A 12198-nucleotide genomic window follows, 5' to 3' on the forward strand; every position below is an offset into this window, starting at 1 on the left:
TGATCAAACAGTCGGTGATACTTAAGTCTGAAACATCACAATCACTCTAGTAGACTTACATATTGAACATCGAAATTTTTCTTGAACTCTTACAACAAGTTTCATTTCAGATTTTGCATTTCTGTCTCAATTTCCTTCCATAAGGATCACTTTACAGTAAATCAGCAACAGCATGTTCTTGAGGGTTTCTTCCATTTGCTTCACAGTCAAACCAGAGATAAATATCTAAAGTGGGTGCCGCGCGAGACGACATTTTAACTTCCCGTGGCCAGCCGAGTTGTCCCCCGGCCACGAAACGTCTGAACTTCACATGTGGGGTCGATTAACAGATTAGCGATGCTCGAGTCCTTCTATTGCAGGATTTTAAAAGAAGTATCATAGTTATGTACAAGGGGTGACCCCGAAAAAGTTTATGTCCGTTTTTAAATAGAGCTGTAAACTGACTGTACTCAGGCGCAGTGTTTCAAACCAAATGTTCCCAGTGGCTCCAGCACTGACACTAGTGCACCAACGACTACAGAGTGTGGTTGCTCCTTAGTTGAATATTAAGAAGCAGTTGAGGGTGTTGTACATGTATGAATGTGATATTACTGGGTAGAGTGAGATTAGATATGAAGTTGTGGTTGTGGTGTCAGGTTCAGCGGAGGTTTAGTGGTGCAGTGCGGCCATGTGATAGCTTTGGTGGGTTGTGAGCTCCAGGTTGCACCTCATTCTTCCTCCCTGGTCTGCCGTGCCTTTGCTATCACTTCTTCAGTTGTATTATGGTTTCAAAACCGGTACCGAAAATGCAATAAAAGGAGCTGAATCTTGAAGGGTTTTGACTGGTGGCCACAGGCAGCCCAAGACTAGGGTGTTTTTTCCCAGAAACATCTTGTCCCGCAGAGATCTTTAATGCACTTGAATTTCAATAACTACGATCCAAGGGGCAATGATTCCTTATCTGGCAAACTGGATCCAAGTTGCTGAGCTAATTTCATCAGTGGTGGAAAAACACCTTTGACTCACAAATGTGGGCTATTACCTGCATTGAATTAAACATTTTTAGAGATAGATGGGGAATGAACAAACTACTTGAAATACGCTAGTTGTGGTTCATTAATAGAGGCAGCTGCATCTGAGATTTGTTTATTCATGGTGACGCACAATGCTAAATACGGGCGAATGCAGTGTCTCATTTGGTACGTTTGCCTTAAATGTCTTTTACGAGTGGTTACGGGTGCATCCAATGTCAGTTGGCAGAATGTGCTATGAGTGCCCAGATGGTGGCACTCATAACGTTCAAAAAGTTGAATGTGAACGCCCCGGACGGGACAGCTTCTAACCCATTCACTGACCAACCATCTTTGGTACCTAGCGGTATAGTTTTGGTCAAAAGCAATTGGGGTTTTCCGTCAACACAGCACAAAACAAAGTAAAGGCTATGAACTAACGCTAATTTTTAAATTAGATTGTGACATTGCTTAACACTATACTGGTGTCGAAGAACCCATAATTTTATTTGGTTGTATGCTCCAAACCTTTACAGCGGGAAACACAACAGCACATTGTGAGGTGCTGCCTGTCCCATAAATTACAGCTTACTTTCCATAGACTGCAAAACTTGATTGGAGCAACTTTGCTGCTACTAGGATGTATCTATTGCTGAATCATTCCTGGGATGTTCCTGTAACAGCATAGGCTAAAGCGTATTCTTTAGTATGCATGAAAGAAAGCACAGCTGATGAAGACTCAGTGTTCTCTGCGCAGGATGCCACCTTTTGACTCTTCAGAGACCGTTCAATTCTGCGTGTAGGACCTAACAGAGAAGGGAGTGTACATCAGGTGTGTGTGGTGTGTGTGTGTGTGTGTGTTGGTGTGGTTGTGTGTGTGTGGTGTGTGGTGGCTGTGTGTGTGTTGTGTGTGTGTGTGTGTGTGTGTGTGGTGTGCGTGTGTGGGTGTGAGAGTGGGGAGCCAGGGTGACTTAGATTGGGACAAATTATCTTCCAGCTCACTGGTATTGGTGCCTCGTTCCTGTTCAAAGTCTAACTGTCCATTTCACTTTGCTCATACACACACAGTGTCTCACACACACACACACAACACACACACACACACACACACACACGCACACAGGGCCACACACACCACACACACACCAGCACACCACACGACACACACACACACACACGCACACACACACACACACACACACACACACACACCACACCACACACACACACACACACACAGCCACACACAAAACACTCTCTCGTTCGTCACCATTGCCTCGCTCGCAGGACTCGCTCTCCGCTCACTGCTCAGAGGATGAGGTGGCGCCACTTAGCTGGCAACTGGCTTTCTACTCGCCCTATTCTTTCCTTCTCTCTCCCCCGCCCCCACACTTCCCTTTCTCTCTCACTCCCCCCCCACGATCACCTCGCTCTGCTGTCACAGCTAATCGAGCTGCTACCACCTCCCACCGCTACAGACAGGCCTTGTCACTGCCGCTCGGCAAAGGTCAGAGCCTGGCAATTAAAGCTACCCCACTGGGGGTGAGGACAGGGTTGGGGGAGAGAAGGGAGATGGACAGTAGCAGCGCTGCACTAACCTCTCATCATGATAACCAACAGGATTAACTGTGGGGTGCTGAGAGCTCGACACACGAAAAAACATGCACACAAATGAACAGAATCTGTTCTCTCTTATATCCAGCAGGGGGCGAAAATAAGTCAGATTGTGTAGAAGCCTATGAGAAAATGGCTGTACTTCTAAATTCATTTACTACCTCATGAAACATTTCTCTGGTGAGTTTATGGCCTCAAACACTGGTTTCAAGTCTTATTTATTTGAGCATGATGTTTATTATTTATAACTGATGGTTTTATTCAGAAATAATGTGCATTTCAATTTCTACAATAAAAAATGTTGAAATATTGCGACAGTCTTTTATCTCGGCTGAGGTTTGCAGGTTTGTGAATCAGTAAAAGCCTTAACATACAATTTCCACTTTTTTATTTGTATTTACCTTATTGGGTCCAACTAGCGCTTATTAGACTTCTAGTTCCTTATTGTGTGATATGACAATTGGCGCCACCTACTGTTTACCTCAATGAACAACTCCTTATCGTTGCATGGTATTGGATGAAAACAACCATTTTCTTTTGCTGTTTTTCTCGAAATTAGGTACAATTGTTCGAAATATTTGGATTAAAATGTAGCAGGTACCATAATGTCCTGGTTTGGATGTTGACTGCATTTTAGTCTTACAATTTGAGATTAAATTAGATATAATAAGATTAGACTACATTAGAGCGTGTTCATATAAATTAATATTACCATTTTTGTCGCATAAATACTTAGCCCCACTCAACCCTAAATGCTAACTGCATCCATTACTTATACAGTCTAGCATAAACACACATCTCCCTGAGGTCAGAGGTCAGGTTATTTTAAAACCCATCTGGGACACACTGATACAAACACACATTTCCAGTGTGATCCAAACTTCCTTATCAACATGAACGTGACCGAGTCTCATTCCTCTGTTTAACAGTCTGCCTGCCTCTGTCCTTGTGCTCCTCACCTCTCCTCCCCTCCTTCTCCTCTCCCTCATGTCTCCCCCCCCCCTCTCTTCCTTCAGCGCTCCTTCACTTCCAGCTAGACTAATCTGTGCCATCGGCCACTCCTCTGCCATCCGTCAGAGCCCTCACATTGTTTTGACGTCTAGTTAATTCTGGCCCCGATGATTCATCAAACTCTTATTACGGCCCGCTGAAAGCCTCATTTATTGTCCTGATGTATGGTAATGATAGCCCCGCGCCACCGCCTGCCCTGAATCTTAACCAACGCACTTTTGTCCTCTCCTCTCGTCTCTTCGGATCCTTTCTTTCTCTCTCTGTGTATATACAGCTCCGGAGAACATTAAGAGACCACTGCAAGATTATCTGTTTATCTGCTGGCATTAAGTCCCACAATAGCACTAGTGGAGAGGATGCCAACAAACATGAGAGCTGTGATTGTAAATCAGGGTTATACCACCAAATATTGATGTCTGAACTCTTCCTAAGTTAAATCCTTTCTGTCGTGTTAAAAATGTAATATTTACTTGTATCATTCAAGGTGTGAAACCAGCTGTTTTGACTAGTTTTAATTTATCTTCTGTGCTATTGTGTTATCCTCGGTGGTTTTGCTTTTTTTTGTTGCTCTGTACCCACCCTTTTTGTGTTTCTGTCTCTTCTTCATCCCTTTTTTTCTATCTTTGTCTATTCTTTCCCATTCTGAGCTCTTCCATCAATGCCTCTTTTAATCCCCCGTGATATTGAGAAGTCGGTCATCTCCTGTTCCGTCTCATTCCACCTGTCTGTCCTGTTTTGAAATGAAAAGCCTTGATGCCGCCTGGGACAATATTGGAGCAAAGCCAGACGCTAAATATCACTGTCACGGGCCTTTCTCCACCTGATACGGACATCACCATTCAGAAAAGTCACTCTGCTACCCTGAGAATAGACATTTTACTCCTGCAGCAGATCATCAAATATCGGCGATCTAGAATTACCCCCGCGGCTCTGACACAAAAACAAAACCCTCTTGCTGAATAATTCAGGCTGCGGCAGGATCTTAGGGGCATTAGCCGTCGATGGAGTGCAATAAACGCTGGTGAGAAATCAATGGAGCGAGACTATACCCATTGTCCACAAAGCAAGATCCATCCCTAATGTGCCTGCAGTCGTTTAAGTTGAAAGCTTGGTATTTGTTATGCTGATGGTTGATGTCTTCCTCCCTGATGCTCCAGTTAAGACTTTATGCTGTGAGAGTATACGGAAATAACTAAGACGGAACAGCTGTACAAATGTGGTTCACCCGCTATAGGTTCATCATTGAGCTGTAATACTTGCAAAGGCCAGAACAAACCAAAATTGTTAAATGACAAAAGCTGTCAATATACAAAAGTGTTGGTGGAAAAGTGGGTACATCGATGAAAGCAAAATCCAACAAAGTGCTAATTAAACATGGTTAATAAACACATTGTGATGTACATGAAGCAAGTTACTTAAAACAGCTCTATATGAAGTAATAAGATTGAAACACTTTTTAAAGTTATATTATTCAGTTTATTTGCAAAGGCTATATAAGAAATAGATGTAGTATAGTGGTGTTTGTATAGAGCTACAGTTTTAAAGCCTTGAGTTGGCATTTTGGCGGTCACCATCTTATTTTTTTTGGAACCAGAACTGATACGGTTGAGTTAAGCAAAGCACACCCGAACTATAAAAAATTTATGTTTTTAATTGACCAAAATGTGAATACTTATTTTCATGAACTGAAAACAAACCGTGAAAGGGATGATGTGTAAGACGAAAACAGTAAATCAATCACATGGTAAAGCATACCCAACTTTATCGTCTATTTTACTGTAAATGGCACCATGATTTAAAAATTAAATATCATATAGAGTTTAAGGTGACTTGAAACTAGAGATTTAAACCAAACAAATAATTATGAAAATGTTTACTGAGGTATTAAATCAAGTGAGAAGTAGTTTAATTTAGTGGGAAAATGTTCTTCGACGAACGAAATTCTTTATTATTCCGCCGGGTTATTTTGCGCCTCTTCTTCTCCCACATTCCACATCCATCGCAGAAACTCCGTTCAAACATCAAAACGTTCAGTTCAGTCGGGAATCGATGGCTATTACTTTTCTCATTCATAACTTTCATAATTCCAGAGATACATCCCATAATACATCATATTTTTAACATGGAAGTCAATGGAGAAACTCTTCAGACTTCAACAATCTTCATGCAACTTCAACTTCAACTGTTCATTCATACTTTCACTCAGAAACCTCATTCCAACTTTAAAACGTGCCACATCCTTCTGACATTATTCATGTTAAACAACTTTTAAATCCGATTCTTATTAAACATTGTTCAGATCTTGGTAAAGAGGCCTTCTTCAGATTTTAGAGTGTGTGATGTCACAGCTAGAGTGAAGGACAGATTTCATTTTGCGTTCTTATTTTCTTTTAAACCTGCCATAATTCCCAAACCCTACATTCCTGAGACACATATTTTCATGAGAAACGTAGGAAAACATCTCGTAGCTTGAAAGATAAAAAAAATGTAAGCAAAATAATTATAATCGCCCCCAATCTTCACTTGTATATCACCGGTCCATGCCTCAACAGCTCTACGCCAAATCTGAGATCTCACTATATGCCGTTTCCATGGAAACGCATCCCTCGTCGTCAAACACGATATTGCTATAACTCCTATGAAAATGTTCAAAAAGTGCTCAAACTTCACATGTGTGCTAACAGTCCAGCCGTGACGACATCTACGTGACAGTTTTTAGATTTCTCCAAATGCCGTTGCCATGGCAACACAAGGCTCGCCATGAAACACGGTTTTCTCATAACTTCAGTGAAAATGCTCCAAACGGCAAAAGACTTCACAGGTTTGGTAACGATGCAGCCATCAACGCATCTAAGCGTATTATGGGGTGTCATCAAATACCGTTGCCATGGCGACAGATCATTCGCCATCAAGTTAGTTCACAAGTTTGCAGTTCAAATATTCTGCTGCTTTTCCAAGCCTTTTTACTTTCTTTTCTTCTCATCACACATTCAAGCCCCCTGTGTTCATGTATCATTTCAATCTAAATTCTTCACTTTCTTCTTACACATTACAATTCAGCATAGCAGTTTAACGTCAGGTTTTCAGCATAAAGCATTCCCACTAGCAATTTCTTCAGGAATTGCATTCTCTAGTTTCAGTATGAGATGCTCCCCACCACTATTGTTAGTCAAACATTGAGATTTACACACTTTTAAAAATGTTTTGTAAGTAGAGAAATGCATGCAACACTTCCACAGAGATACATACATTGCCTATTATTAAGAAACATGGTATATAAACATAACTGTGGCTAAGAAATAAAACTCACAAAAAACAAAAAAACCGGACACCAAAAAAAAACAAACGTACTTTGGAGAAGTAGCCGACGATGTGCGCTCCCTGTTTGTTGACTTCAGTGAGAATGTAGAAGATGAAGGGCTCTACGTCAAAATAAAGCGTCTTGTGGTCGAGGAATAGTTTAGCTAGAAGACAAAGATTTTGACAGTAGATCTGCAAACAGAGACCAACAATGAATCATACGATGATCAACACCATCACAAAAAAAAGTATTTCTTACAGAATTAACTGATTCCTAAAATAATTTTTTGTAAATAAATAAAATGAATGTTTTATTCCACTAGAAACACAGAATTGACACAGAGACCATTATTAAGCATTAAGTAGTAATTAATATTCAGGGGTTGCTAAAGCCTCCAGGTGGACTCACCTTGTGGTCCCGCCCATCTACTTCATACACCGATATGTTGCTTCTTCTGTAGATTTCTTTGCCTGAAGGCTGCTTCCACTGACAATGGGACTGAGGAGACAAAGTCATAAAGTTCAAACCTCTTGCAGTCAGGTCGTCACTTAATCACAGCTATTTTTAGCCATGGTGCAAAACATTAGGAAATGTTGCTTTCACAGGTGGGAAAACGTGTGTCACAAAGAAAAGCACCTTTTCCGTTTTTTTTCAGTTTTAGTTAAAATTCAAGACATTCTGCAGCACATTTACTATGACTGTTCATTTAGAAGAAAAATACATTTTATTTCAAAAGTTATATCTCTATCCTTAAGACTTGGATAGAGGAAATTGGAGCAACAGATACATTGGCAAGTACAATATTCCCGACTATTTCAAAGATGGGGCTTTTGTTTGCAAAAAATCAACCATTCCCAGCATCATAAAGCGAGGGGTAAGCTGCACTTACAAGGTGATGTCTGAAGGTCTTTTCGAACTTCATGTATTTAAGGCAATACTCGCAGATCCACAGCTTGGGCTGCTTGCCGTAGTCCTCTGGAAACGGCGAAAAGTACCAGGCGTCAATCTCAAAGTTTCCTATCTGGATCTTATCCACATATTTCACTTTGGTGATCTGAGGGAGAGACATGCCATTGAGTACAGCGAGGAACAATAACTTAAATCACAAACAACAATAAATACACAAGCTAAATTATGTAAATAATGTAGAGAAGGAGACCAAGGTTATTTGCTTACTGTATTTCTAGTCTTTAATAACAGAAACTTACCGCCTCATGCTCCTTCTCAAGCGCAGCTGTTGTTGGGTCCATCTCAGCGTACGTCTGCAAAGAAATCACTATTAGATACATATCTACCATTTAGAAAAGTAGCATGAAATATAACAGACATAACGGAAAACACCCGTACCTTCTGTACATGGTTGATCTCATCATGCTTGCGCTTCTGGTTGCGAGTGATTTTCCTTTCAGGCTGTTCACCCAAATCCCCAATGGCTCCGATCTCTGTGCTCTTCCTCACTGCATCCTTCACCTGCTTGGTGAGTGCCAGGCGGCCCTTTAGCACCCATTCATCTAGCCGTCTGTTGACTGCATGCCAAATAAAAGATCATCATGGTTATTGTCAGAGTAGTGGGTAGGGGGAGAAAGTGGGTATGGTCAAATAAAAAAAGGGTATACAAAGAAAGCAAAATGACAATAGAGCATTAGCAAATAAACATTGATGATGTAGATGTTAAGGTGTTAAATGTGCATTGCATTCATGATTATCACTATCATTTGTTCATGTACTTACATCCTACATAGTGGACATAGAACTCCTCCCTTCCCTCCTGTTCATTCAGTCGGGACTGAATAACCTCTGCTGTATCTGGAAAGTGAGAAAGATCGAATGAGACTGGGGTCAGGTACAAATAATAAGCTTTGCAACTGCTGAATGTCACGACTCGCCAAACTCCATTCATTTGTCTGCGACGTGACTCGTTTTTTTGCATACCCACTTATTGCTATCTCAAATGATAAAAAATGACATGTTATGTGTTGGTCTATAATACAATTCGGCAATCTCATAATCACTGAAACTGAAACGTTATTCTATTTAATCCATTAGAAATACAATTTGATTAGCAAGCCAGCTGTTTGCACTGTTATGGTTTTATAACCCATGCCGAATGTTGCAGAAAGATATACAAATATCACAGTAACGTCTGACTGTCACGAGAATCAATAAGACTTTGCGCAACATTTCAATTTAATTTGGTGTGAATTTGGCCTAAAACACAAGCAGAGTGCACGCTTCTAACGTTAACCCACTAACTGAAACAGAGACATCACTCACGCCACGTCTTGTCGGCTCGTTGACATAAATACGTTTCTCCAATCTCGACCGACACCTCCTGCTCCCTGCCGCAGCAGAACACCCCACCACCTTCCGGGGTGTAGTGAATACTCGATCCCCCGGCTTCTCTCAGACGGCCAATGGCCTCCGCCTCATCATCCTCCCCGCCACTGCCGTTTGAAGAGCACGCAGCCGGGATAAGACTGTCCATTTCACCCCGCTCACTCTCCATATGACTAGAATCCATGTCTACATCCATTACAGGCTCTGAGTCCGTGTTATTCGTGTAGCTTTTGATAAAGTCGGTCCCGCCAGTCATAACCTTAGCCGTTTTGAAAACAACAACACGCCTCTGCGATCCTGCGCAGAGTATTCTCAGAGGCTGGTCTACAAAAAAAAAAAAAACTGCCAAGATGGCGTCGGTGGGAGCTTCATCATTACGTAGTTCAGTTTCCGCCTCTCCCAAACAACTACATCTCCCATGAGTCTTATATTGAACCTGAAGTGAAAACACTTATCTCACAGTGTTAAAATACACCAGTACAAGTGAAAGTATTCCATTCAGTATTTAACAGTAACTGTAAGTAATCAGTTAAATTACGGAAAAGTATTTAGCCTATTGCCCAGTGATATGTAGTTAACGTACTTAAAAGTTAAAGTATTAGTTATGCAGCAAAATGTGCCCCGTCAGTGCTTTAATGATATTTTTTGTGTTTCTCCATTAATATTACAGCATGCATTGCATTGCAAAGTTGTACGTCTTTTAACTGCTTTATAAAATGTTGGGCAGTTTAATCTGCAGAAATTCATCTTGTATTCTATGAAATCCTCATGTTTGTATTTTTGTCACTTTGTTTTTTTCAGGAAAATAGTTCCTTTAAAACAAGAAACCCATTCTTCATGGGGGTATTTCTAGCCCAATCAGTCTATAAAACACATTTTATTCTTGCATTTAAAAATGTACTCAGGTGACAGTACTGCAGTGTTTTCATCAAATGTACTTTGTAACTAACTAACTAACTAACAATGCTTGGTTATTATATCCGACAACTCCACCTTTTATTTTGCAGAAGACCCAGGTGGAGCTAATTTAGCCATTTTACCTAGTGTTGGTTGGTTTTATTTTATTTAACATGTATTTGAATGTTCACCTCCAGAAAAAACAGTAACTTGAGGTATAAACCAGGCACTGTATGTACCATAGGATCATATTTCCTGCAACAATACAGTTACCTGAATTTGCAATATTATTGTCAATCAAACAATATATTAAGCTGCAAATGTCTGTGTAACTGAACTAACCCTTCATCAAAAAAAGGACAGGGAACACAGATGCAATATGACACACAGAACATTTAATCTGCAGTTCTTTCAAGTCATATAGCACCACAACGAAAAGCAACAACCATCTGTATCTGATATTAGTGTGCATGTCAGTACAAACCATAGAGCGGGTTAACGGCAATGTACGGGAGGAAAGGAAACTAAGCTGAAAGTCGTTTCTGGTGCAGGGCTTTAATTTACGCTGACTGAAAATGGAGGCACACGCACATTTGTTCACTGGCCCTCCTGTTGCCCTTTGTCATAGAACCTCCTCCCTCGCCCTCTCTCTCTCTACCACATTGTGCTGGAAGCCCCTGACGTGACCCCGGCGGGGCCCCCCACCTCTGTCGTGCAGGTTGTTGGGCCCTCCCCTGCTTCTTGAAGCCCGCCCGTCCCACTGGTAGCGCCCGGTGGTTGGGTCCGAGCCCCCCCAGTGAGGAGCCCTTCTCCTTCCACGGTGACCCCGCCCGCCTGCAGCTTCTTTTGGGCATTCAGTGTCCAAGGCTGCCTGGTACAGTGGGGGACCCTCCCCAGACATCGGGGTCTCTGCCGGGACCACCCTGCCTGTCTTAGACTGACAGAATTCTGCATTCTCTTGCATTTGTTGGTTACCCTGAGCTTTAATCAGCCCCTCGTGGCAGGACAGAGACAGTTTGTGCAGGTGCTCCGTGACGGGGGCCGCTCTCCGGTGATGTTGCGGTCGGAACCGGCCTCCTCTCCTCGGCCCCCGCCTCGGAGCCTGAGCGCCCCTGCAGTGGGAGAGTCCAGGAACAGAGTGGTCCGCTCTGAAACCAGTTTCGTAAGAGGGAACCTTAGAAGCAGAGGGTGCCGGGGGGGCGGGGGAGGCGTCTGGGTCGAGGTTTTCGTTTTCAGCAGCAGGTGGAGCCTGTGGGAGTTTACAGGCGTCATGTTAATCTTTTTGTATAAAAGGATGCATATGGGAGCAGTGCTGTGCAAAGGTTTTTTTCACTTTTTAGTTTTAAGAGTTAACTGATATATTCGTATCTGACTCTAAAAAAACACAAACAGAACATTTCCTAAATTATCAGTGTTCCTCTAATGATAGTAGCCTGAAGTTTCTATGTTTAGACAGCAGCTCAAAATGTATTTTTTTAGGCATAAAACTCAAATGTACACCGGGCAAGATGTCCTCAAATAATAAATTTCAACTAAATAAAGTCACTTAAAGGTCATGGCCATTTCTACTGATAATAATTCCATTGTTGAGGTATACTAAAATAAATGTATATTGTGCAATTTTCCAAAATCACATTGGTTTCTCATACAGCATCTCTGTATAGTATGTGTATTCACTCTCTGTCCTAAACGGCTTGTTGGAGCTCCTGCCGCCCCCTCCGTGCCCAGTGGCCGTCTGCGAGACAGCGAGACACAGCGAAACCCAGCCCGAACACACACACCTGCAGTCTGGCTGGGAGTTTGTGTGTGTGGTCACACACCGACTAACAGCCTCGCCGCGTGCCGCCGTCTCAGAGAGGAGAAAACGGCGGAGCTGCAGCTGAGAAAAGATTGAGTGTGTGTGTGTGAGGAAGTCCGCGGATTGGTCCAAATGTAACGGCTCCGCGGACGTAACGTAACGGCTCCACAGATTGGTCCATTTGGACCAATGGATTCATTTGGGTATGGGCACGTCAGTGTACCCAGGAAGAAAAAGAGAAATCTCCAACG

At 42.2% G+C, this 12198-nt stretch overlaps 1 protein-coding gene across 1 annotated transcript; it reads right to left on the minus strand.

Annotated features, from left to right (window-relative positions):
* Positions 1-6704: 6704 nt before the first annotated feature.
* On the minus strand, positions 6705-9726 carry kat8 (K(lysine) acetyltransferase 8). Its single transcript, XM_010785973.1, has 7 exons — positions 9190-9726; positions 8647-8721; positions 8263-8441; positions 8124-8177; positions 7805-7969; positions 7324-7413; positions 6705-7106 (listed from the first exon to the last, which is right to left on the minus strand). Exons 1-7 carry the CDS (start codon positions 9506-9508, stop codon positions 6921-6923), a joined length of 1068 nt encoding a protein of 355 aa, XP_010784275.1. The 5' UTR covers positions 9509-9726; the 3' UTR covers positions 6705-6920.
* Between the last annotated feature and the right edge of the window lie 2472 nt (positions 9727-12198).

This window comes from Notothenia coriiceps, unplaced genomic scaffold, assembly GCF_000735185.1.
Source record: "Notothenia coriiceps isolate Sejong01 unplaced genomic scaffold, NC01 NC01_scaffold00028498, whole genome shotgun sequence".
NCBI classification, from domain to species: domain Eukaryota; kingdom Metazoa; phylum Chordata; class Actinopteri; order Perciformes; family Nototheniidae; genus Notothenia; species Notothenia coriiceps.

What these genes read in the sequence shown, in the direction of transcription:
- kat8 (XM_010785973.1), bottom strand. Translation starts at nt 9,508, where the DNA reads ATGACTGGCGGGACCGACTTTATCAAAAGCTACACGAATAACACGGAC. An exon ending in CTATGTCCACTATGTAGGAT is followed by an intron (nt 8,442 to 8,646) that starts GTAAGTACATGA and finishes TTTGGCATGCAG; the next exon opens with TCAACAGACGGCTAGATGAA. An exon ending in AGATCAACCATGTACAGAAG is followed by an intron (nt 8,178 to 8,262) that starts GTACGGGTGTTT and finishes ATTTCTTTGCAG; the next exon opens with ACGTACGCTGAGATGGACCC.